We start from the raw sequence: 24,848 nt of genomic DNA, 5'->3' as shown, positions 1-24,848 counted from the left end.
TTATTACCATACAATATAATGATTTAACACATATATATGATAAATATGATTGTGTATTTTTCTTAAAAATTGCATTATTTTTCCTTTCTCATTGCAAAAGAACTTTATTACTCATAAGAGTAATAAAGTTCTTCTGCAATTTAATTATTTCAATTCTTGTTGTGTATAAAATAAATAAACAGTTTTGCTAATAGCTGGTCCAATTTGTCGTTTTTGTTGTCCATATTGTATATTTGCTATTAATGTTTGTCCACAATTAGATTTATGCAGCGCGTTAATTAATATGAGTGGTGTAGGATAACATTCAACAATTGCTAATGCTTTGTCTACTGACATGCCTTTCAACTGTAATAATTGACGAATAAACATTTGTCGTACATTAAAATTCTGTAAAAAAGAAGGATTTAAAATATTTACATTATTTTATATTATGTATATAATAATTATATACATACTTTCAATTTAGATGCAGCTTTATTAAATTCTTCAAATTTCATTACTAAAATTGAATTACTGGAAATGTCTATTGGTAGAAGATTCTCTTTTTTACATTCTATTAAATACTTTTTCTGAAATATATTAAATATAAGTAAATAAAAAAATATTTGTATATATTACCGTAATTAATTGATTATAACATAATATACATACAGCATAAAGTTTACATAAAATACTTGTTAAAGTTGCCAAATATGACATTGAATCTTGATGACTATCTGTATACTTGACAATAAAATTATCTTGTACCAATGAATTAACAGATGCTTGTAGTAGCGTTGAAAGTGGAATTCCAGTTCGTATAATCTTATCGTGATCTTCTACTATATACAAAAGATTTTGTATTCCAGATTGTTTTAAACGAAACTATAACATTTTATTAAAAAAATTTATGTTATAAAAAAAAATTATAGTATTATAGATTTATTTTCATAAGTTAATTTGAACCTTTTGCTCATGAAATCGTCCATCTTTAATACTTGCACTTAAATCATCTAATCGTTTCCTTTCTACTATATATGGTAAAACTAATTCTTTCTTAGTATATTTACATTTAGCAATCCAGGTAAAGTCACCAATTCTTAAATGACGTATTTCAAATAATATTCCTAATTGTTTTAATTCAATCAACGTTGCATCATATTGAGGTTTTGTTTTTCCACTATTTTAATAATATATAAATATTATATTTTTTTTAGTATACATAACTTGAATTATTATTTACACTTACCCACAAGTCTCCTTAGTATCTACCAATAAAACTATGTCGAAAGAATTTGGTCTTAATTTTATTTCATCTTGAGTTCCATTTAACATAATATCTACCACATTTGATGATAGTTTTATTGTATTTTGTTGATCAGATGTTTTTAAATAATTAAATAAAGGAGAATTTTGCTTATTTTCCTCATTTTCAGTTATATATTTTTCATTACTGAATTTAGGAATACTTCCTGCTTTAACATTGATCTTATCCGTAACATAATCATAGTTCTGTGTTGGTAAAGAATTTTTCAGTTTTTTAAAATAAAGTTGGAGTAAGTGTTTATTATAGTTTTTCAAATTAAAAATTTGTTTTATTTTTATAGCTAAATGTATCCCTTGTTTAGTTAAATGACACCTTTACAAACAAAATATATATTATTTTTTGAAATTACCTACACTATATTTTATTAATATAAATATGTTTTCAGAGATTTATTAAACATATAGATTTATTAAACATACCTAATAGGAAATTGCTTTAACCGTATTAATTTGCTAGCAATTAATATAGAAATTGATGATTTCCCATCACATATATCTGGATCCAATGATTTTAGTGATGTATTGTATAATTGTTTAGATTCATACAATAATTCTAATTTAGAAATGCATCTTCGTAAATAAATAACTTAATACTATTATTACACCGCATAGATATTATATAGACAATTGAGAAAGGCTTACCAGAATAACTTGAATCTCCTTCTTTATTGTATAATGTTAATAATATGGCATAACAAGCAAAATTCCATGACGACAAAGAAGACTTTTTAGATGTTGCTTCTGTCTTAAATTACAAACAAATTCTTGCAAATTACAGTACATTTTTGTAAACGAGTCTTTATAAAAATGTTATGACTTACTTGCCTTATTATATATTTTCTAATTTCTTCTTCATACATTTCTATACGTTTCTCTCTTGAGGAAAGAATGAATTCACTACGACAGCAACTATCACACTTGCAAACATTATTTGTACGCTCCATTTCTTTTTGATGCACTTTATGTTCTTCGAGTCTTTTGTCTAACATTGTACATAATTTTAAGCCAAAATGTTTTAATATTATACAATCTTTTCCAGAATCTAATGGTAATGGATATCTTCTTAAAGTATTCAAAGCTTTTGTAAAATGATGTTGCAAATCAGATTCTTGAGATATTGCTTTTTTTTTCCATTCTTCCAGCCAGAGCTCAAACAATGGATTCGGCTTATTTATTGTAACCTTGATCCTTTTCATATTTAATAATTATTCTATATTATTTATATTATACTTTAACATGTATACATTAAATTATCTATGAAATTAATATTAAAGGTATTAATTTATTTATTCATTTTATAAATTGAATCCTATTATTCTTAAACGTGCTTTAAACGCGCCAATTGCAATTCGATTGAGTTTAAATAAGAAAATCAGGATTACCAATTGTTCAACACAAAATTGTAATCAATAATCTTGGAAATTGCCCAAACATACTATTTTCAAATAATATTAATGTTAAATGTTGTTATATATAGCATAATTATTATTAAAATCTCTAATATCTCTAATAATTGTAAATTATATTGTAGTTGTAATTATAAGATCATAATAATTAAAATACAATTGTACATGTAAACTTTACTCAATAAAAAAGTTATTTGATTGGTCAATACTTGAGATTCTGTGTTGCATTTAGATTGGTTTTAGATTGGTTGATATGATTATGTGTGATTGTATGTTAAAGCTGGTAGAAGCTATAGAAGCTGATAAAACCGTAAAAGAGCATTGAATTAAAAGTGCCGCGTAAGTGGCTTAAAATATAAGTATTTGATAAATGATAATAAATTAAATACAATTTATGTATCTACAGTGTTTAATACACACTTGTTTAAACAATTTTTGATATGGAAAATATACCGGGAAATGAGGTTAGTATCAGCATTTTATTATGTTCATATGCATTTTTAATATTCAAAACAATAGGCTTCCAATTTTTTTTTGTTTAATTACTGAAAAAATAGATGAGACTGTTAAAGGATTAGAATACTGTTCCGCTTTATATTATAATAAATATCTTTATACAAATATAGATTGAAATATTGAGGTAATATTGTTGGCAATTATAATTACTTGTTTATAGATCAGTTGATGGCAATTTAACTTCAGTATAATAAAGATTAATAAAATATATGTTTTTAAAAATAGAATCAAGCTACACAACATAGAATGGATATTCAGCAGATGTCCCATCCAATGCCACCTATGATGGGTATGACATCTAATCATCATTCTCCAAATATGATGGAACCACCAAAAACGCTACCTAGTTTATTAAGCTTGAAAGTAACACCACCAACAGAATTACAACATCAAAATACTGTAGAGGATACAATAAGAGAAGGAGATAATGATACAGTTAAACTTCCAGCTGCTTTAGAACAAGCTTTAGCTTTTAAAACAGAAAGAGCTAAGGAAGTAGGTGGTGATCCGAATGATATGGTCTCTTTAGGAAAATCCACTAATGATGAATCTACAGGGGAAGATGTTCCTCAATTAGAAGATATATTGGAACCAGAAACGACGATTGAAAAAGTTGATTCAAAGACAACTAAAAGTAAAAAGAAAAAAAAGAAGAAGAGGAAGAAGAATACAAATGAAAAGAAAGAATTAGAGAAAAAGCAAGACCAAATAGAAGATAATAAACCGAAAGAAGATCTACCAGAGATAGAATATATTCAAGAAATCCCCAGTATAAATGACTTGGAACCAATGTATCGTCAATTTGCCAGAGTATTTGAAGCATTTAAATTAACTGAACCAGAACCTCGTTCTAATGATGCAGGAGATAAGGGTGAACCAATTGGTCAGTATCCTCCTGTTACCAATATGCAAACTGCGGGTAATGTACCCAGTAAAATACCACCTCTGGATGACTTTGATGACGATGTAGGTCAACAACAGCAACAACAAGGTACCGGAGAAAATGGTGCTCCACGATTATCTAAACGAAAACTCAAGAGATTAACGCGACTAAGTGTTGCTGAATTAAAACAGCTTGTAGGTAGGCCTGATGTTGTAGAAATGCATGATGTCACTGCCAGAGATCCCAAGCTTCTTGTACAACTTAAGGCACATCGTAATACCGTACCTGTACCAAGACATTGGTGTTTTAAAAGAAAATACCTACAAGGAAAACGAGGTATTGAAAAGCCTCCTTTTGATTTACCTGATTTTATAAAACGTACTGGAATCACGGAAATGAGAGCAAGTTTGCAAGAACGTGATGACACTCGTACTTTAAAAGCAAAAATGCGTGAGAGAGCAAGACCTAAATTAGGTAAAATTGATATTGATTATCAAAAACTTCATGATGCATTTTTTAAGTGGCAAACGAAACCACGTATGACAATTCATGGTGATCTTTACTATGAAGGTAAAGAATTTGAAACTAGACTTAAAGAAAAAAAGCCTGGTGAATTGTCTGATGAATTACGCACAGCATTAGGAATGCCTGTAGGGCCGAATTGTCATAAAGTACCACCACCATGGCTAATTGCTATGCAGCGTTATGGTCCACCACCAAGTTATCCTAATCTTAAAATACCAGGCTTAAATGCTCCGATCCCAGAAGGGTGTGCCTTTGGATATCATGCTGGAGGTTGGGGAAAACCACCTGTTGATGAGACAGGTAGACCTTTATATGGAGATGTTTTTGGTGTATCCCGTACACCAGGTGGTGATGCTCTAGATGAAGAAGTAGATAGAGGTATGTGGGGTGAACCCGAATCTGAATCATCTGGAGATGAAGAAGAAGATGAAGATGCAGAGGAAGGTGGAGATGGAGAAGCAGATGGAAAAGATGGAGATGGGGATGCAAGTGGATTGGTTACACCTGGTGCAGAAGGATTGATAACACCAAGTGGTATTACATCTATTCCAGCTGGATTAGAGACACCAGAAACAATAGAATTGAGAAAGAAGAAAATTGAGAGTGAAATGGAAGGTGGAGATACTCCTGCATTGTATACAGTTTTACAAGAACGTAGAACAGAAGGTCTAGGTGCAAGTATGATGGGAAGTACGCATGTGTATGATATGACAGGTGCAGCAGGGGGTCAAGCACCACCCTCTGTCATTGCTGCACGACGTGGTATCAGTGGGACAACATCTGATGCAAGAACAGAAAAAGATGGTGCCGTTGAATTGGCATTAGATCCTAGTGAATTAGATCTTGATTCTGAAGCAATGGCATCGAGATATGAGGAAACCATGAGATCACGACAAGCTCACCTTAGGAGGGAAGATTTATCTGATATGCTTCAAGATCATGTACAAAGACAAAAGGTTTGTATTTGTTACACGGATTGTATTTGTTTCGTGTCTTATTACAAATGATGATCTATAATATTATGTACATTTGATTGTTAATCTATTATTCTATTTACAGAGTAAACGTAAACGACAGCAAACACAAGATACAAAAGCTTCTAAAAAATATAAAGAATTTAAATTTTAAACATTTTATTAGATTTCAGAGTAAGTGTTGTACTAAAGAATTAACAAATATTATTTAAGTAAAAAAAAACTTTAGATTTTAAATAAAATATTACTATATCAAAAGACAGACTTGAATTTATAAATGTTCAACAATTTTATTTCATCATCTATAAATTAATAAATTAAAATTTATGTTTTAATTATAATAAAGCATACAATAATTCTTTGTATAAACTATATCGACATTTAATACAGATTTAACTTTTAATAAAAAGTGTGAATATATTCATTGGAAACATTACATATTGAGTACTGTATGAAATATATCATAAATCGGTAAACAACTATGAAACATATTTGTACTTATTTAACTAAATTATATTGGAGGACATGATATTTTAAACATTAATACTTCATAATTAGAATTCAATTGTATAACAAAGTTTCTAATATTAACATTATAGTTAAATTAAATTATATGAAATACTCTCTTCTAAAATATTTTATACATTTATACAATATGTTTTTTTTCTGACAATAGATATTCAAATTGATTTAAATTAAACCTCATTAAAGGATAAGAAAGATAATGAAGAACTAATAAAATACATGGTAAAGTTATTGCTATAGTAAATCTACTAATAGCACTACCAATCTCTAACCAACTACCATATGGATTAACATTATACATAAGAGGTAAAGACAAACAATCTCCTAGAAAAAGGACTGCTAAAAAAGCTCTTCTTGATCCAAGAATATGACTTGCACACCCTATCAATATTAAAGGAATACTTAGCTTAAAAAGTATAAGTGAACTCATAATAAATGGAGAAAAAACAGTAATAAAATGTTGTGTCCAAACAGGATCAAATGAGCTTATGCTTGCCATGTTTCCTGTTCCGAAAAAACATAATAATGTATATAACATCTAAATTGCAAAATTAAGGAATATAATAGAAAGCTCATTAACTTAATTACATTAAAGTATTTTATGTACCATGAAATATATCTGAAAGTTTTTAAACAATTAAAGAAAAGGATACAAAGAATGATGCTTTAGTAAAATCTTTGGTACTTAAAATATTATCAGTAGTTTTATCAAAATCTTTGATAGATAAAGGCCAATGTAGTAAATGTATTGCAAGTGTTAAAAAAAAGAAAGGTTCATAAGATGCAGATAATAAGGAAAGAGGACAGAAAAGACCAATTGTGATCCCTTCTATTCTATCTTTTGGATTTACAGTGTAAGTCCAAATAAATAATGGTGCACTTGCTAAAATTATCCAAGATATCCAATATCGGCCATCTATTAATTTTAAATATACCAGCCCTGTTATTATTAATCTCACTATCTCAATTGCCTTTTTATATTTTAGTTGATGCCTTAAAGCAACCTTGCATATCATAATACATATACCAATTAAACTAAAATGGAAAAAATAGCAATTAATAACAATTTATAAATATGGAAATGTCAAAATATTTACAATCTATAACTTACACTATATAAATTCGAGGATAGGGTTCTACTATTGGCAATAAAGGATACATGGCCAAAATCAACCCTGAACATAACAACATATTATGTGTCTTGTTCAATATTACTTTTTGCATTATAATAATGAACAACATTCCTGCGCTAAGAGCAGCTCTATACGTTAAACCCATGAACATTATAAATAACAAAAAAATAGTTCCTCCTATTTCTATTAGGAATTTTTTAATATTTTGTTTCCTTAATTTAGGAACAAATTTAATTAAATTTATACCTGCTAACCAGAGAGAAATGACAGTAAATAATCCATATGATAACTGTCTTAAGTTATAGCCACTACTTCCTGAAAAATAACAGAAATTAAAAAAAAACATTTCTATCTTATTTTTATATAATTAGTATTGAAAATATATTTTAAATAATTTAGATAGTATATAATATATATCATACCTGTATATCTGATAATTAATAAAATCAATGAGCTTAAAAATATTATATTGACTAATAGTAATAATGAAGATTTAATTTCTTCGCGTGGTATTCCAACTATCTTGAGGAATAAAAATATTATCCAACCACTCCACATAAATGTCATATACATTAAAAAATAATTTCTTTGATATTGTTTGTAATAATATAGATATTCTTTGGCTAATTTTATTGCTTCTTCTGCTTCTGTAATTCCGTTTACCATCTTTCCTTTATTAATATATTCATTAATTTCCCAAATATGTTTGTTAAGTGTAAGTTCTCGCCAATCCATAAAATCATTACTACTTCCACAACTAAGTATACGATTCTCTGTTACTTGATATGATAATTGTCTTAAATTATTAAGTAAAGCTTGTGCATTATATGTATCATTATTTCTCAAGTAGCGTTTTCGTAATACACCCTAGTAATAATATATAAAAATATTCTATATAAAAATTTATAAAGAATATTCATACTTTAAGTGATTTAATAAGTAATATTTCTAGAAATAGCTCGAAAATAAAGATTTAATACAGAATAGCTGTAGTACTTACTTCATTATTAGTTGGAATAGGTGTGCCTATAAGTGTTGATATTAAAGGAGTTATATCTGCCTGATCCAGATCATAACGTGTTCCAGTGGAACTTACACCTGCACCCCAAGCAATCAATGGTGTCTCTGTTTCATCAGTAGATCCACTTCCATGTGAACCCCAATCAGTCATTCCATGATCAGCTGTGAAAATGTATGCTGTACTTTTATCATTAAAAAATTGTTCTGTTTTTTGTACAATTTCTTCTATTCTCTGATCAATATAGTTCATATTTTCAATATATTTTCTGAATTAAAATATATCAGTTAATTATACTATATTTATGTTACTTGATCCTTTTAATTGTATTTTATTTGTAATATACCTTGATTGAGGTTTATGCGAATGACCTATAGTATCACAACCAAGAAGATGAAGAAAAAAAATAATACCACCCATGTGTTTCACTGTATGTGATTTTTTTTCAAGCCATTCTAAATATTTATCAAATACCCATGAATCTAGACGTAATATATCATTTTGTAAGCTATCAAAATCTTGCCATTCAGAAGGATAACTTTCACCATATATGTTTCCTTTATTAGCTAATTATGAATAATATTAAATAATTATTATATATATACAAGAATATATTAGCTAATTTGATCTCTTAAATTTAGATTACCTTTTGTAAATAAAGGAATAATGTCAGGACTGCCCCATGCCCATGTTGATTGACTTTGATTGAAGACAGAATCAAAATCTATAGGATTTTCTTTCCATCCTTTGAAAATTGCACTTGGATCTTCATAAAGTCCTGCAGCAATTGCAATATTACCTGGTCTTGATTCTGTAGGAACACGAGTATGTGAAATACCCCAAACACCTTTATATTGGGTGACATTCCTAATTTGTAATAATAAATATGATTACTATATATAGACAATTCTATGATCACAAAACTAATTGATATAAACTTGTTTTATATATAATATATATATAAACTATATTAAATATATAAAAATATATATTAATGCATATGTATTAGAATATTTACTTTAGATATGGAGGAATATTTTCTCTAAATGTACGATATCTTAAACCATCAGCTACAAGTAAAATTAATCTTTTCGCGGGTGCATTTTTTAAACCTGGTACAACTGGTAATCCTTGTATAATCGGTGAATGAAAATTTATATCCAAAACACCCCATAAAAACACAAAATGTATTATCAATGTCCACAAAACAAATAAATATGTGTCATATTTATTATAAGCATATGGATAGGCTTTTTTATTTCGTTGTTTATATTCAAAAATATTAAATAAACAAAATTTTAACATATTTTATTACTTATTATGTACACGACTGATTTAGAATATTTGTATGTATATATATTATTTATTAAAATTTCATTGCTATGTTTCATATAATTAAATACTTAATTATCCTATTTTCTCTAATTTTAATATTTAGATAGTAGTTATAATCTAATACAATTTTTATAGTATTGTACTTTTAAGGTTAAAACTTAAACATTCAAGCGACGAAACAGTTTAATTGGAGTGCTCATGTGATAAGAAAACTTGCGCTTAAAGTGCTATTTTCATTGATTTGTTTTGATTTTAGGGTGGTACACAAACTATAAATGTATTAGCGGGAATTATGTATATTAATGTACACACACACACACACACGCGTTTGAATAAATAACAATAATATTGTTTAGATCAATATATTTATGTGTTCAAAAAAAAAAGGTAATAAGATTCATGAATAAAATGCAGCAGTCATATTACAAAATTATTTTTACTTATTAATAATTTCATAAACAAGCAGCCATTAATCCTGCAACATTTTCAAAATCAATTTTTTCAGTAATGTTCTTTGTTTTTATATTTTCATCTTGATTAGCAATAAAAATAATCGATTTGCTTTCATCTTTCCAACCATACTTTTTTACCCAATGCTTTAATGTGGTATCTATAACAAAAAATGTGCTCATTGTTAGCTGACCTTAACAATTTATCATGTAGACTTATCAAGTTTATATCTATTTTAAAATTTAATTAACATTTTGTTCGTATTAGGATAAAAACGCAAAATATAAAATATCAAATTTGAATAAAATGCATAATTATTACATTAATATTTAGAAATTTTTATATATAAATATTAATAAATTTTATTAATAAAATTTTAGTAAAATTATTAAATCAAATGAAACTAACCATCTACTCCACCTAAAAGTTGTACAAGAAGTCCTTTATCTATTGTCTGAAAAGTTATTCCTACGACATGGCAAACAAACTTCCTTATAGAATCTTGGAATCCAACAATTCTGTCACATAAATCAGACATTAACAAAATTTGATCCCAAAATTGTTCAAAATCACATTGTTCTAATATATCTCCTAAATACATGATTTGATTAATCGGTTTTTCTTGCATCTGTAAAGAATATTAATACATTAACTTAATAAAATCAACTTCATAAAATATTATTACAATCAATTAAAAAATATTAAAAACTAACAATCGATTCGTTCAAAAGACATTTACATAATACAAAATCAGTGTGCGGAAGATTAGTTAATGCTTTAAGTAATATTTGGCAGGTTATATCCATATTAAAACGATGTGGATTCAATTGATATAATTTCAAAACAGCCAAATTAGCTTCCAAATCATAAACATTTTCTCTTGATTGAATCTCAACGTACTTTTCTAAAGTTGTCAGATTATCTGGATTATATCTAAATAAAAATAAATTTTTCAACATTACTTTGAGTCTCACACTAAATATGATTGTAAACAGATACATCGATTACAAAGAGATATATAATTTGTAACAATTATTTCTACCTTTCAATGCCTTTAAGCATCCCAGCTACAGTTTGTCTCATTGCCTCAGCCATTTTTAATAAATATATTTGTAAGTATACAATAAACACACGTTCACCACGTTTCCTGTTAATTGGATTTAGATCAACTCAGCGATTTGATTAAATTGCGAATTACTTTAGTTAGTATATTACAAGTATGCCAAGGTAACCTTATATTTATTATTGCTCTCCGATTGAATCGCTAACTACAGGCATAATTATGAACTAATTTTATCTATCGAAAGAAGTTTTATCGGTACATGTTTATAGTTTACTATTCCTGTTTAATCATGATAATAAAACAGTTAAAAAAGTTAATTTTTATATAATTATATCGATTATATGATGATAAAAATTCTGAAAAACAATCAATGTAATACAATAGTAAACTTCGTAAAATTAAAAAGAAAGAAACTACATCATCGCCATATTTATTTCTTATATAAATGGCTATAAAGATTCTAGGGAATATTTGTAAATAATGATTACAATTATTTAAACAATTTGATAGTTTTACAGTTTTATGGAATAGTTCTATGGTACGAAAATTTTTGTTTGATATTAGGATTAGGGAGAAAAAAATTGTGTGCATAAATGAAATTTTTCTTTCGTTTATGTATTATCTAGATAAAAAACGTTAGGTGTACTACTGTTCCTACTTTTTCACTGTAAAATACATGAAAGTGCATCTATATCCTTATTCAATGAGCAATTTGTACAATTTAGACACTGTCGAGGAAGGTTAAAAAAGAGTACAAGTGTCAACAGGAGATGACAGGCGAGGCCATGATAGCAAATAGTGATGGTGCCGACAGAAGTGTATGAAAATAAAGCAGTTATATTGACAAGTGTGCTTTTATGTATATATATTACTTTCAAAATCAATTAGAAAAAGTAAATATCATTGTAATAAAAATGAAATATATCATTTTAAATAAATTAACATAAAGGAAAAATGGCTGATCAATGAAGAAGAAATTTATCAGTATGTTTTGTGTACATATATATAAATAATATTTTGGCTCGATTATAATATTTGCAATTAAAATATTTTTACGTATTCTTTTTTATCTCATAGAATCTCATTAATATACTTCTATAATACCAGAGTAAGTATACATCATTTATTTTTATATCAAATATTATTCCATGTTTCAAATTAAATTTGATTTATATTTTCATAATTGCAGGTTAGATGAATTAAACAAACGCATTTTCTGCATCATGTGGATGATCATAATACATATAATAATGTTGCTATAGTAAGTATTTTATTTTATAATATGTATATTCTCTCTCTCTCTCTCTCCCTCTCTCTCTCTCTCCCTCTCTCTCTCTCTCCTCCCCATTTTTTCTCTTTAAAATAAAATATGTCAATAGATTATATATTAAATTTAATATTTAATTTATTGCATTATTATATGTAGTTAACAGTTATATATGTTACTTATAAGTAGGACATTGTATTAGACTTACACAATATGCCTAAAAACGTTACTTAAAATTTATGTATTTGTTATATATACTTATAGAATATTGTTTTTTTTAATACATTACAACTGCAATACTTTTATAATAATTATTTATTTACTTGATTAAATGCCGATTCATTATGAATATTAGCAAAAACATTATAAAATCACTTTTTAGTAGTTTCTGTATATAGAAAAAATTTATCTTATATAACTAGCTAAAATAAATATTTTTATAATGTATTATTTTCTTGCAGACAGTATTGTTATATAAAAACTGTATAATTAATTACATAGTGCAATATTAAATTGATGTGGATCATGATTATTATGTTATTCACCAGTAGCGAGGTGAATGAACTGTGATGGAGTGGATCACTACCACTATAATATGTATTATAACATGGAGTTGCTTGATATGGGGTTTCGACTCAATTCCCCAAGTACCTCCAAAACAAGTCCCATGTGATAAAACACGGAAGGTATTCACAGAATCTTGGGGAATAATTAGTGATGGTCCTTTAGGCTCAAATTATACTCAAGATTCTCATTGTGAATGGCTCATTAAAGGTATTAACAAATAATTATATTGATACTTATTTATATATTAATGTCATTAATAATACATTTAAGTAATAGATATTAATTCTTATTTATTTTGTATATATAATAACAATTATGCATTATTTTTCAGCAAACAACAGTCATCAATTCATTACACTTAGTTTTCGTACAATGGGTACAGAATGTAGTTACGATTACGTTTTCGTTTACGATGGAGATTCTTTTCATTCTCCACTTTTGGGTAGTTTTAGTGGCAAAACAGAACCACAACAAGTAACATCATCATCTGGTTATGTAGGTAAATTAGAAATAAAATTTAAACGGAAAAAATTTATTCTTTATTAACAGTTTATTGGTATTTTAGATGTTAATACTATTATATAGCGATACAAATTATGTTTTGGATGGATTTCATGCTGAATTTTCAGTTATGGATTGTCCTAACAATTGTACAAATCATGGAAAATGTATTAATAATACCTGTTTTTGTGAAAATGATTGGGGTGGTAAAGACTGCTCTAGAGCTTTATGTCCAGATAATTGTAATCATAATGGAATATGCGAAATCAAACGTTGTGAATGTCATAATAATTATTCTGGACAATCTTGTTCATTGCATTCAACTCATCCAGAAGGAAACAGGTTTATATTTAAATTTAGTATATAAATAATTTATAAATTTGTTATTTATATCTAAACGACGTTTATTATATTTAAATGACGTTTTATATATATTAATCTATAGATTAATGTTTTCTGTTATATAGATGGCATTGGCTATCACATTCGGAAGGAGGTTTAAGACCACGTGCAGCTCATACAGCAGTTTATGTAAAGGAAACTGATTCTTTATATATATTTGGTGGCTATGATTTAAATTTTATACTTGGTAATTTAGAAGTTTATCGTTTTAGTACTAGCCAGTGGGAAAATGAATATGGTATAATACTGGGTAAGTACTAATATCAAACTATTATTTTTATTATGCTGATTATTATTCTATATTATAACACTTTGTAATAACTCTTGTTTATGTTCTTTTTATTTACAGAGGGAGCATCATCTATGGAATATTTAGATCCTATGCTTATTGCGCACGAATTAGCACAAATAGGCGCAGATGCGGAAGAACAATATGGTCTCTCTAAAAAATCATTTATTTTGCAATTACTTAAAAGTATTGAAAATAATACATTAAGTCTACACGATCGTGCAGCTTCTGAAGCAGGGACATATAAATGGGATAAGTTTAATAATAATTCTAATCACAGAGAACGTGAAAAGAGTAATCAAGAAGGCAATGTAAGCAGAATTGGTACAAGTACAGTTAAAATTAGAAGAAATAATGATTTTGTAAAAACACATTCAGGTCACTTACGATCTAGGTATTCACAAAGTATATCAGAAAGGTAAAATGATACGTTAATATTATATGTTTGTATTTTAGCTATATCATACATTAACGAATGAATTAATTAATGAATGAATTAATTTATTTATTTATTGATATTTTTCTAAAGGTATCGCAGAGATTTTGAGAATATAAATTTATATAAAAAACATCATATCTCTAGAATAGAACAGAATGATGATGCAAACATAGAAAGACAAAGTACAAATGAAACCACAGAAGAAAACGTATTTATACAAGAATTTGAAGATGTCAATTTAACAACTGACGAAGCATATAAAGATACTGAAAAACAAACTGAAGAACTGAAGCCAAGTCCACGATATGGCCATGCTGCATGCAGATATGAAGGTTAGTTATTACACGAAATTTATTAATTTAATTAATTATTTATAAAAATGAAGAATCAATTTTTTTGTTACAGGAGGTTTTGTCATTTATGGCGGTAAAATAGAGGATGGGTCTCTGTCAAATGAACTTTGGCATTATAATGTTAATATGCGTATTTGGACATTACGCGCTAGAAATTCTACATTCCATCCACCTCGACTTACAAGACATACTCTTACATTGGTAAATGACTATATTTATCTGTTTGGCGGTAGTACAGTGGATGGAGAATTTTCATCTAGCCTATACAAAATTAGATTGAACTTTTGTAAGTTTATTGTATTATTATGTATGATTTATTATGTACTTATTAAATTACCAGAAAGGTGTAAAATAATTCTAATCAACTTGCTTGTAGCTGATTCTACATTAATGATCGAAAAATGGCAAAAGGTACGTCCTCGTGGTGGAAAAGAATTAGATGTTCGTGTTGTTGCTCATTCAACTGTTTATCACAGTGCTACTAATTCTTTACTTGTTTATGGTGGAGTTGTAGCTAGCGTAGCACGTTTCAGTAAACTTTCAGATAGAATGTTTGTTTTCCAATTGGATAGAAAAGTTTGGTCTGAAATTCATTATCCAAGAGCACATTTACGAGATACTTATGTCCCTAGAGAGCGTGCGTTTCATACATGTAATATAATCGGTAATAAATTTCAAAAAACTGCGGTTTTTCTAAATCAATACTTTTCAACATTATATTTAAAGTATTTTATTATTGCAGGTAATTATTTGGTTGTATTTGGTGGATATTCTCATAGACATAACAAAGAAGAAATTTGTTATGACAATCAAATGTATCTTTATCATTTAGGTTGTCATACTTGGGTTAGCCATGATGTTTTAGGATTAAATGATAAAGGTATAATTCATTTAATTTAAAAAATGAAAAGAGTTAATATATTCTATTTTGTATATATTATATCAATTGTAAATACACAGATTCACGTTATCCTAAGCAACAAGGAGTCTTTGCGCATGCTTCAGACGTACGTAATGGAAATACTTTATTATTAGTTGGTGGTTATCATGGTAATGTAAATGCAGATTTGCTTGCTTATACTTTACCGCCAATGCTTGCACCAGGAGATAATGATAATATAGAACCAGAACAGATTTGTGCAAGGCATAAAAGTTTGATGGAATGCGCTGCAAATCCAGAATGTGGATGGTGCTCCGCGGACGAAGTATATCATATAAATTTATTATTTTATTCTTTCAATGATAATTTAAATTATTTCTAGATTTATTATTTATATTTTTAATCTAAACTTTTAGATATGTTACGGAAGAACTATTGGTAGCAATTGTACGACGAATCTTCAAACTACACGTTGTCCTGGCGTTTGTCCTGCTTTGGGCGATTGTCATTCTTGTTTAACACATGGGCAACCTGGTGGTGGTTGGGGTAAAACTTCTCGTGGTAGAAATTCAGTTTCTAATAAATTAAATCTTGGAACTTGTACATGGTGCGTTCAGAATGCACGATGTCACCATAAGGATGATAATTATGGAGTTTGTGGACTTCGAGATGATACTCCTTCACAAATACCAGGTTGGTGGGGATCAAAGGGAACAGAAATTACACAGGTCGCAGAATGTCGGGAAATGGACAAAAGACCAGGTTTAACATTTTTAAAATATAAGCCTCCAGTTAATTTTAGTCAACCTGATTCTGTAACAATAGTCAATGCGACTACGGTTGATTTCAATGTACCATCAATGCAAGGAGCAAAAACAGAATCAGCTTTAGGTGGAGAAATGATTGCTAGATTAACAGGTTTCTTGAGATTACCACCATATTTTTGGCACAGCACGATTGAACATTTAAAAATATGTGTTAGTTATAATAGCGCAACACTTCATGTATCACGAAATGATGATTCACAAAAATTGGTAAATTAAATATACATATATAATATTTATTTTTATATATAATGCATATATATATATATATATATGATAGGAATATGTATAATTAATATACCTTAAATTTTTAATATTTTTAGGAATTAGTTGCAAATTTAACCGCTGAAACATCACAATGCATTCCTACTAAATGGCCAGATGGACAACAAATGATATTGCAATCTGGACGTTATCTTCTTGATTTTGAATCAAAAAGAATGGTTACAACAAGTTATGCATATGCCAGTAAGATGGAAATTACACATAGTAAAAAAATGGAAAATCCAAAAGTTTTTACTTTCGAATATCTTGAACCATATCAAAATGGATCTTGTAATCAGTACAAAAATTGTCTTCATTGTTTGATAGATTCTTCATGCGGTTGGTGTGATATCACTAATAAATGTCTTTCACGTTCTATTAATGAAACAGAAAGTTGTGCAACTGATGTAGAAATAGATGAAAATGGCGATCCGATTCGTGAATGGCATTATTTAACAATCACCCCATCAGCTTGCTCAAATTGTTCTAATTATATTTCGTGTGAATCATGTGTTGGTAGCAACTTATGCGAATGGTGGACAGAGGAAGCTCGATGTGCAAGAATAGGTAGATTACCTAATGCTGTTGTTAGCATAGATCAATGCCCAATACCTTGCAGACAGAGATCAAATTGTACACAATGTTTGGATGAACGTGGAAGATGTGTGTGGTGTGAAGCAACACAAGAGTGTTTTTCATTCTCTGTATATACGTCAGAATATCAATTCGGTTTGTGTAGAGAATGGATGGATCAAGCAGGTTTAATGGGAGTGACATCCAGGTCTGGTTCATCATTGACAAGTAATGATCAATGTAAAAGTTGTAGCCGGCATACAAATTGTTCTAGCTGTTTACATTCATTAAGTTGTGGCTGGTGTTATAGTTTAGAAAATCCAATTATGGGAGTTTGTGTACAGGGAGATTTTAATCGAGCTCATGTCAATTGTAGTTTAATTATGAATGAATATCTAAACACTACTCTTGAAGCTGATGAGTCAGGATGGGCATATGCTCAATGTCCCGATGTTGACGAATGTGATTTAGGTCTACATGATTGTCATCCTAATGCAGTTTGTACAAATACACATGGTAGTTATAGTTGCCAGTGTAAACGAGGTTTTAATGGCGATGGCAAAGAAAATTGTACAAAAACATGTTATGAAAAATGTATTAATGGATATTGCAGTGAAGCACCTGATTATAAATGTGAATGCAATCTGGGATGGACTGGTCCAGATTGCAGAACAAATTGTGGTTGCTATAATCATTCCACTTGTCTTCAAGGACCAGGTATATGTGATGAATGTCAAAATTGGACCACTGGTAGATATTGTGAAGAATGTAAAGCAGGTAGTTATGGCAATGCCACAACAATAATGGGTTGTAAAAAGTGTAACTGTAATGAACATGGAGATAAAGATTTGGATATTTGCGATCGACAAACTGGCATTTGTTTCTGTCGCGATAATACAGAAGGTGATATGTGTCAAAGATGTAAAAAAGGATATTATGGCGATCCAAAAAATGGAGGAATGTGTTATTATGGTTGTATGTCTAGAGGAATGTTAAATGGAGAAGGAAAAGGTAAACAAGGCCTTGGTAGTAGACATTCACAAATGTCACCATGGGAAACTCATTTTGGCGAATCGTTAACAAGGGAATGTTTATGGATTGTTAGTCCAAATAGCGATCTCTCGCCTAATACAACAACTTCTGGTATACAAAGTGTAATTCAATTTACAATACAAGATGATATCAATATCAGTTGTCAAGAGAACAGTGTCTATGTATATGATGGTCTTCCTGAATTTGTTTCATCTTCCAGTAATCATCAAAATCAATTGGTTGGAGTTTATTGCACAGAAAGTACAGATTATCCTGTAACAGTAGAAGCTAGATCTGGATTTCTCACTGTTCACTACAAACAATTAGATGAAATTGAAGGATTTAATGCAAGCTATATTGTAATGACATGTGACAATTGTCCTAAAAATCGAGTCTGTAGAAATAACAATTGCTTGTGTAAAGCTGGTTTCGTTGGTATTGATTGTACTATCGAATTATGTCCAAATAATTGTACTTCATCAAGAAAACAAGGAATCTGTGATAAAGGATATGGCCGTTGCGTTTGTTCATCTGGCTTTGGTGGAAATGATTGTTCGATTAAGATTAAAGAACATCAACTGGTTTTCACAGAATTATTTAATTCAGAATATCTTGCTGATCATTTAGATCATTTAAGAAAAACCTTACCACGTTTTGGACATAGCTTAGTTGCTGATAGAAGAGGTAGTCTTTGGATGTTTGGTGGATATTCTCTCAGTCATGGACCATTGAACGATATTAGACTTTTTGATACTAAGAATAATACATGGATACCTGTAACTGTGGACTCTACATCAGAAGCGTCAATGCCTCAAGGCAGATATTTTCATGCTGCTGAAATAGTTCATAGTAGACAACAGATATATGTATATGGTGGATTATCTATGAAAGAAAAAGATATTCCAGGCTTATCCAATAATACATTAGATGATTTTTGGAAATTTAGTCTTCAAAATCAAAGGTGGAGTCAAATTGTGCAAAATGAACTGAAAAAGGAACCACTACCTTTGGCAGGACATACATTAACTTTACGTAGAGATGGGGAATCAGAAAGTTTATTATTAATTGGTGGATTTAGTCCAAAATATGGATATCTAGATACTGTATGGGAATTTAATTTAGAAACGGAATCTTGGGATACGATAAGTACAAATGGAAATGGTCCTTTAGTAATTTATGGGCATTCAACGGTATATCATAGTAAATCTGATAGTTTTTATGTATTTGGTGGTTGTACCTATGTTATTAATAAGACGTTTATTTCAAATAAGCTTTATGCTTTAAATTATAAAAGTCGTAGATGGTCTGTATTACCACCATTTGAGGATGATTTCACTGATGGCAGCAGCTTAGTTAGTATTTGTTATATTATTAATATCTATATATGTATATATATAATCATAAAATTTTTAAGGATTTAATAGTTATAAAATATCTTTTACCGTTTATTACAGCCTCAAGCTAGATTTCTTCATTCAGCTGTTACAACTGAAGAATATATGGTAATATTTGGTGGTCGACAGAATCCTCGCAATACTTCTGATTCTTTAATAGCATATAAGTATTCATGCAATTTATGGATTCGATTAATTACAAATGATATGGAAATAATTGGTAATCCACCACCACCATCATATGCACATGCTATGACACATGCAGATCCAGAATCAAATGCTATATATGTTGTTGGTGGTTTTGATGGTGGTATTAAAAGTCATGTTACTTTAATCAATATACCTGAAGACTTATGCAATCTTTGGACAAATAAAATTGCATGTAGAAAATATTTTGGTTGTTCCTTCTGTTCTGTTACTACAATTGTAGGAAATAATGCTTCTTTTTGTTTTTCCAATGAAGTATCACTTAATAGAGGCGATAAGTAAGTTTTTTCTTGTAAACAAATATGATTTATTACAATAAATTTGATGTCATTTATTTATTTTAGATGTGATATTAATGTGACTCAAGCACAAAGGTCGAATGGAGTATTTTGTAATTCTGATTGGATGACTAGTAGAAAATGTCAGAACTTTAAAACTTGTGCAGAATGTCTAGCTGAATGGCCATATTATAAAAATAATGAACCTATTTGTAAATGGTGCACAAATTGTCCACATGGTAAATGTATACCACATGAAAAAATTTGTGATGAACAAAACAAGTGTAATGTCAGACAAATATCAATAGATGACGTTAAGCAATGTGGGGAATTGCAATGTTCAGCTAGTGATTGCGAAAAATGTAATACTCTTGGAAACTGTGTATGGACAAGACAAGTTCTAAAAACTTGTAAGTAGTATGATATTACCTATCATTTCATTGTGATCATAACAATTATTGTTACAGTATCATTTTTTTAGCTGAGTTAGGTGTGAAAGTAACAGGTGAACCTATATATGATTGGAATTGTGTACCAGAAGATATTTTCGAAAGATCAAGTATAAAAATGAGTAGTACTCAATGCGAAAAAAGATGTGCTGAACACAAAGACTGTAGAAGTTGTCTAAAGGGAACAGGAGCTGAAGGAGGTTGGCAACAATGTAGATGGTCTACACAACTTAATGAAGTTTGTATCATATATAACGTAATTAATATTGTATAAATATTAAATATGAGTAATACTTATTGAAAATTTACAGTGTATTTCACCATCATATCAACCACTTTATTGTGCTGGTGGAGTATGTGGATTAGTATTACGTAATTCAGATATAGATCATTGTCCAGAACCATGTTCAGTCTTTACACAATGTAGTACATGTTTAAAACATTCCCATTGTGGTTGGTGTTCTATGGATTCTGCTAATATAACTGGACAGGGTATTTGTACAGAAGGATCTTTAAAAGCACCTACAGAACATCCAGCAGGTGGAACTTGTGAAATGATTTATTATGAACAGTTCTCTCATACTGAGCCACGTAAGGCGATTTTTTGAAAATAAATAAAATTGTGAAAGTTTTATGAAAGAACTACTGCATGTTATTGTTATAGTTTTGTTTTCATTATTACAGCAATTTTAACTACTTTATTTCCACATCGCTTAGAGTTTGTACCTCAGGACAGTGTTACAATGACTTTATCTAATTATCTGGTGAAATCACCATTTTCTTGGCATTATGTGCGCTGCCCAATGGAGAATGAATGTTTAAATGGCCATCATACATGTTCACCAAAAAGTGAAAAATGTTTTGACTTGGATGAAGGATTTGAATGCATGTGTGGAGATGGATATAAAACAGAAACGTAAGTTCTTTTTTCTTTGAAGTATGATATTATTGTATGTATATTATATGAAATTATTCTTTTTTTTACAGTACATGGTCATTTAATGAATCTGGAAGGTAAATGTCACATATTTCTTTTTTCTAATCACAAATAATTTATTTCAACATGAATAAAATTTTAAGATGTAATATTATATTTCCAGGAAAATTTGTGTGCCAACGTGTATGCAAGGTTGCGTACGAGGTACATGTGTTGAACCAAATATTTGTCGTTGTGATTTTGGCTATGTAGGTGCTAATTGCTCCATTCAATGTCAATGCAATGGTCATAGTAATTGTGCAGGACCAGATAAATTAGATGTATGTTTAGAGTGCCATAATAATACAATGGGACCTCAATGCAGTAAATGCTTGCCTTTATATGTTGGAAATCCTGCAGACAATGGACAATGTATACCATGCTTGGAATATTGTAATGGACACACACGTATATGTATTAATGAAAGCATGACTGTTCCGGTAATATTTATATAGATATGGAAATTGATAGATAAAAATTGCACCTATTTTATATAATAAAAATAAAATTTTTTTAGGATCCTAATTCTGTTGACAAAATGTCCATAGAATTATTGAAAAGACAATTGGTAGAGGGTCCTATAGCAAAAGCTAAATGTGTAAATTGTGGAAATAATACAAAAGGTGATAAATGCGGAGAATGTATGGTGGGTTATTTCAGAGGAACAGAAGATTTACGTGATATTTGTCGTCCGTGAGTATTTTGCAAAAATAATATAAATATATATAACATTGTAAATGAAAAATATAATTTATTTGGATATTCGATATAGTTGTGAATGTCATGGTCATGGATTCACTTGTGATCCAGTGACCGGTGAAAAATGTAATTGTGGTAATAATACAGAGAGTGAACCATCTTGCACTAGTGGTCCTATGAAAGCTACAAATATGGGTGGTACACCATGTTGGATGGTTCAATGCAGTAAGTGTAGAGAAAACTATGCAGGAACACCAACTATGGGCCATCAATGTTATAAAACTGTTACAGTTGATAATAAAATGTGCTTTGACTCCAAATTAATAGGTAAGTTTATTTTACCATATTTACCATTGTTTTAATATACTATTTACATTTTATACTTTTTATCGCGTTCTACATTTAAACTTTGATCAAGTATTATTCTTGTTGCAACTTTCTGTTCTCTCTGGAGGATTGTATGGTTCGTACACCTCCAATTATAAATTATGTATTTCGTATTGCCACCCTTTTCGTAAGATGTATATTATCGTAAAATGTATATTTATAAATTTTAGATGAGTGCAAGATGAAACCAAAACCATTGAATCCTGGACAAACTGTTTTTTATATGGTACAACCTCGATTTATGAATGTAGATATTAGAGTGATGGTTGATGTTACGCAAGGTGCCTTGGATCTTTTTTTAAGTCCTCGCGATGACTCATTCGTTGTAACATTAAATTCTTCGACAGGTTATCAAGATGTAAGTCCATTTTTATATTTTGGATTAAATATGTTATAGTTTTATATTTAAATTATTATAAGAAAGATATTATTTTTACTTTAGGTTGAATTGGATAGCAGATTTAAATGTATATATAAATGCAAAGATCCCCATGATACATGGTTAGAAGATCCACAACACAGTAAAATCAGGATTGTGGAATTTCATTCACGTAATTCTTCCCCTTTTGCAAATAATAATAGCACTGCAGAACTAAATTGGAATCAACTTCATTATATAGTAATAGAACGTTATGCAGAAAGCTTGGCTACATTCATGACGATCGAAAAAAGAAATACATTTTTAATAATCAGAAATCTGACGAATCGATTAGTGCTAACTCTACCACAAGATAAACATGAACTTGGCCAGACTAAATTTCATATTGCACTGAGAGCGATCGATACATATAATCCAGATGCTAATAATAGAGCTGCATATGGGATGATCTTTTTTAGACAAGATCAATTACATATTGATCTTTTTGTTTTTTTCTCGGTTTTTTTTTCTTGTTTCTTTCTTTTCTTAGCTGCTTGTGTTGTAGCGTGGAAAACTAAACAGGCAGCTGATGTACGTAGAGCGCGGAGAAGACATGTCGTCGAAATGTTACATATGGCTAAGAGACCATTTGCTACAGTTACTATTCTTTACGATCGAGATGGGAATAATTGTAGTCCAAGTTCACCACAACGCAAGAATAGACGTAATAGAGCTATAAGTTTTCACAATGATGTCAGACCAGTTGCAGTAGAACCAACTAATGATGGTGTTGCGGCTGTAGCTACAGTATTCATCAAACTACCTGGTGGGCAACAAGCTCCTGTTAAATTAGCTCTCGGTAGCTCATTAATACTTCTAACCAGGGTCTATCCGGTTAATAGCAGAGTGTTCCTAAGGCGTAGAAACAGTCATGCATAAAGTCAGGTTTGTATGGTTACAGTTTGTATGGCATGTAAATTAATTTTTTTGAAATCATTTTTCTTTGATATTATGGAAATCTCTATAACTGATTCAAATACATCATTTTATAACGCTGTATATTTTTTTTTTTTTTTTTTTTTTTTTTTTTGTAATTTTATGTATATTTTCATTAGAAATAATTTTGGGCATTCATTAATAATTATCTACTTTATCAAATGAACTCTAATATTGTATTATAATATATGAAAAATATATACATGAGCGGGAAGAAACTAGAATATAATATATTGTCACATCATTCCGAACGGAGACTGTATGTTTGTATATAATACTGTATAATTATGTATTAATTGATATCCAACATTTTTTGTAGAAATACATTTTACATTATGTGATACGTCTTAAATCATATACTCCTTGTCAATTGGTATTGCGTAATTTTACATCTTTTACTGCATATACTTTTATTGAATAATTAAAACTTATTCTGTCTGCAATAAATGAATAAAAAGGTATAAATCAAAGAAAGTCATTCGATTACGGATCTCATTCAGTATTAAAATATGAAAAAAGTGGAAACACATTGTTTACATTCATAAATGTTTAAATTCAGTTTAGAAAATTTGCATACTAT

The 24,848-nt window shown here is 29.1% G+C and overlaps 5 protein-coding genes across 15 annotated transcripts; 2 read left to right on the top strand and 3 right to left on the bottom strand.

The window, feature by feature from the left end:
* Positions 1–35: 35 nt before the first annotated feature.
* LOC124430361 (crossover junction endonuclease MUS81) lies at positions 36–2,659 on the bottom strand. Of its 2 annotated transcripts, none has more exons than XM_046976797.1 (8): positions 2,127–2,659; positions 1,948–2,050; positions 1,726–1,858; positions 1,229–1,618; positions 946–1,159; positions 652–864; positions 456–569; positions 36–387 (listed from the first exon to the last, which is right to left on the bottom strand). In XM_046976797.1, exons 1-8 carry the CDS (start codon positions 2,499–2,501, stop codon positions 145–147), a joined length of 1,785 nt encoding a protein of 594 aa, XP_046832753.1. In that variant the 5' UTR covers positions 2,502–2,659; the 3' UTR covers positions 36–144. The 2 variants fall into 2 exon arrangements, with proteins under 2 accessions (XP_046832753.1, XP_046832754.1); XM_046976798.1 differs by having other exon boundaries at positions 36–345.
* Positions 2,660–2,980: 321 nt separating this feature from the next.
* On the top strand, positions 2,981–6,418 carry LOC124430402 (splicing factor 3B subunit 2). 3 transcript variants are annotated; one of them, XM_046976918.1, is made up of 4 exons: positions 2,981–3,175; positions 3,453–5,591; positions 5,695–5,783; positions 6,286–6,418. In XM_046976918.1, the coding sequence occupies exons 1-3, from the start codon at positions 3,152–3,154 to the stop codon at positions 5,761–5,763; spliced, it is 2,232 nt and encodes a 743-aa protein (XP_046832874.1). In that variant the 5' UTR covers positions 2,981–3,151; the 3' UTR covers positions 5,764–5,783; positions 6,286–6,418. The 3 variants fall into 3 exon arrangements, with proteins under 3 accessions (XP_046832874.1, XP_046832873.1, XP_046832875.1); XM_046976917.1 differs by lacking the exon at positions 6,286–6,418 and having other exon boundaries at positions 5,695–5,873; XM_046976919.1 differs by lacking the exon at positions 6,286–6,418 and having other exon boundaries at positions 3,388–5,591; positions 5,695–5,873.
* LOC124430401 (GPI ethanolamine phosphate transferase 1) lies at positions 6,013–9,605 on the bottom strand. 2 transcript variants are annotated; one of them, XM_046976915.1, is made up of 8 exons: positions 9,304–9,605; positions 8,932–9,152; positions 8,632–8,851; positions 8,268–8,553; positions 7,690–8,134; positions 7,246–7,582; positions 6,788–7,169; positions 6,013–6,672 (listed from the first exon to the last, which is right to left on the bottom strand). In XM_046976915.1, the coding sequence occupies exons 1-8, from the start codon at positions 9,588–9,590 to the stop codon at positions 6,256–6,258; spliced, it is 2,595 nt and encodes an 864-aa protein (XP_046832871.1). In that variant the 5' UTR covers positions 9,591–9,605; the 3' UTR covers positions 6,013–6,255. The 2 variants fall into 2 exon arrangements, with proteins under 2 accessions (XP_046832871.1, XP_046832872.1); XM_046976916.1 differs by lacking the exon at positions 8,632–8,851 and having other exon boundaries at positions 8,268–8,449.
* A 363-nt stretch (positions 9,606–9,968) lies between these two features.
* On the bottom strand, positions 9,969–11,301 carry LOC124430400 (eukaryotic translation initiation factor 3 subunit K). Its single transcript, XM_046976914.1, has 4 exons — positions 11,113–11,301; positions 10,784–11,003; positions 10,479–10,698; positions 9,969–10,230 (listed from the first exon to the last, which is right to left on the bottom strand). Exons 1-4 carry the CDS (start codon positions 11,163–11,165, stop codon positions 10,073–10,075), a joined length of 651 nt encoding a protein of 216 aa, XP_046832870.1. The 5' UTR covers positions 11,166–11,301; the 3' UTR covers positions 9,969–10,072.
* A 236-nt stretch (positions 11,302–11,537) lies between these two features.
* On the top strand, positions 11,538–24,609 carry LOC124430399 (multiple epidermal growth factor-like domains protein 8). Of its 7 annotated transcripts, none has more exons than XM_046976906.1 (27): positions 11,538–11,671; positions 11,859–12,241; positions 12,323–12,394; positions 12,862–13,174; positions 13,299–13,462; positions 13,533–13,810; positions 13,936–14,120; positions 14,220–14,577; positions 14,689–14,930; positions 15,004–15,237; positions 15,328–15,615; positions 15,694–15,831; positions 15,912–16,156; positions 16,248–16,865; positions 16,979–19,876; positions 19,979–20,403; positions 20,470–20,813; positions 20,885–21,090; positions 21,164–21,443; positions 21,537–21,768; positions 21,840–21,866; positions 21,953–22,268; positions 22,346–22,521; positions 22,601–22,854; positions 22,946–22,990; positions 23,085–23,272; positions 23,357–24,609. In XM_046976906.1, exons 4-27 carry the CDS (start codon positions 12,970–12,972, stop codon positions 24,209–24,211), a joined length of 9,201 nt encoding a protein of 3,066 aa, XP_046832862.1. In that variant the 5' UTR covers positions 11,538–11,671; positions 11,859–12,241; positions 12,323–12,394; positions 12,862–12,969; the 3' UTR covers positions 24,212–24,609. The 7 variants fall into 7 exon arrangements, with proteins under 7 accessions (XP_046832862.1, XP_046832861.1, XP_046832864.1 ...); XM_046976905.1 differs by having other exon boundaries at positions 11,543–11,671; positions 11,760–12,241; XM_046976908.1 differs by having other exon boundaries at positions 11,627–12,241; positions 12,949–13,174.
* The last annotated feature ends 239 nt before the right edge of the window (positions 24,610–24,848 follow it).

This window comes from Vespa crabro, chromosome 18 (assembly GCF_910589235.1).
Source record: "Vespa crabro chromosome 18, iyVesCrab1.2, whole genome shotgun sequence".
NCBI classification, from domain to species: Eukaryota; Metazoa; Arthropoda; class Insecta; order Hymenoptera; family Vespidae; genus Vespa; species Vespa crabro.
The sequence above is the reverse complement of the archived record's forward strand: the minus strand, read 5'-3'. Positions and strand labels throughout refer to the sequence as shown.

What these genes read in the sequence shown, in the direction of transcription:
- LOC124430361 (XM_046976797.1), bottom strand. Translation starts at nt 2,501, where the DNA reads ATGAAAAGGATCAAGGTTACAATAAATAAGCCGAATCCATTGTTTGAG. An exon ending in GAAAATATATAATAAGGCAA is followed by an intron (nt 2,051 to 2,126) that starts GTAAGTCATAAC and finishes TTGTAATTTAAG; the next exon opens with ACAGAAGCAACATCTAAAAA. An exon ending in GATACTAAGGAGACTTGTGG is followed by an intron (nt 1,160 to 1,228) that starts GTAAGTGTAAAT and finishes TTATTAAAATAG; the next exon opens with TGGAAAAACAAAACCTCAAT.
- LOC124430402 (XM_046976918.1), top strand. Translation starts at nt 3,152, where the DNA reads ATGGAAAATATACCGGGAAATGAG. An exon ending in AAAATATACCGGGAAATGAG is followed by an intron (nt 3,176 to 3,452) that starts GTTAGTATCAGC and finishes TTTTAAAAATAG; the next exon opens with AATCAAGCTACACAACATAG. An exon ending in ATCATGTACAAAGACAAAAG is followed by an intron (nt 5,592 to 5,694) that starts GTTTGTATTTGT and finishes TTCTATTTACAG; the next exon opens with AGTAAACGTAAACGACAGCA.
- LOC124430401 (XM_046976915.1), bottom strand. Translation starts at nt 9,590, where the DNA reads ATGTTAAAATTTTGTTTATTTAATATTTTTGAATATAAACAACGAAAT. An exon ending in AATATTCCTCCATATCTAAA is followed by an intron (nt 9,153 to 9,303) that starts GTAAATATTCTA and finishes ATTACAAATTAG; the next exon opens with GAATGTCACCCAATATAAAG. An exon ending in TTACTAAAGCATCATTCTTT is followed by an intron (nt 6,673 to 6,787) that starts GTATCCTTTTCT and finishes TTTGCAATTTAG; the next exon opens with ATGTTATATACATTATTATG.
- LOC124430400 (XM_046976914.1), bottom strand. Translation starts at nt 11,165, where the DNA reads ATGGCTGAGGCAATGAGACAAACTGTAGCTGGGATGCTTAAAGGCATT. An exon ending in ATGCTTAAAGGCATTGAAAG is followed by an intron (nt 11,004 to 11,112) that starts GTAGAAATAATT and finishes ATTTTTATTTAG; the next exon opens with ATATAATCCAGATAATCTGA. An exon ending in GTCTTTTGAACGAATCGATT is followed by an intron (nt 10,699 to 10,783) that starts GTTAGTTTTTAA and finishes TATTCTTTACAG; the next exon opens with ATGCAAGAAAAACCGATTAA.
- LOC124430399 (XM_046976906.1), top strand. Translation starts at nt 12,970, where the DNA reads ATGGAGTGGATCACTACCACTATAATATGTATTATAACATGGAGTTGC. An exon ending in TCACAAAGTATATCAGAAAG is followed by an intron (nt 14,578 to 14,688) that starts GTAAAATGATAC and finishes ATTTTTCTAAAG; the next exon opens with GTATCGCAGAGATTTTGAGA. An exon ending in TCATACATGTAATATAATCG is followed by an intron (nt 15,616 to 15,693) that starts GTAATAAATTTC and finishes TTATTATTGCAG; the next exon opens with GTAATTATTTGGTTGTATTT.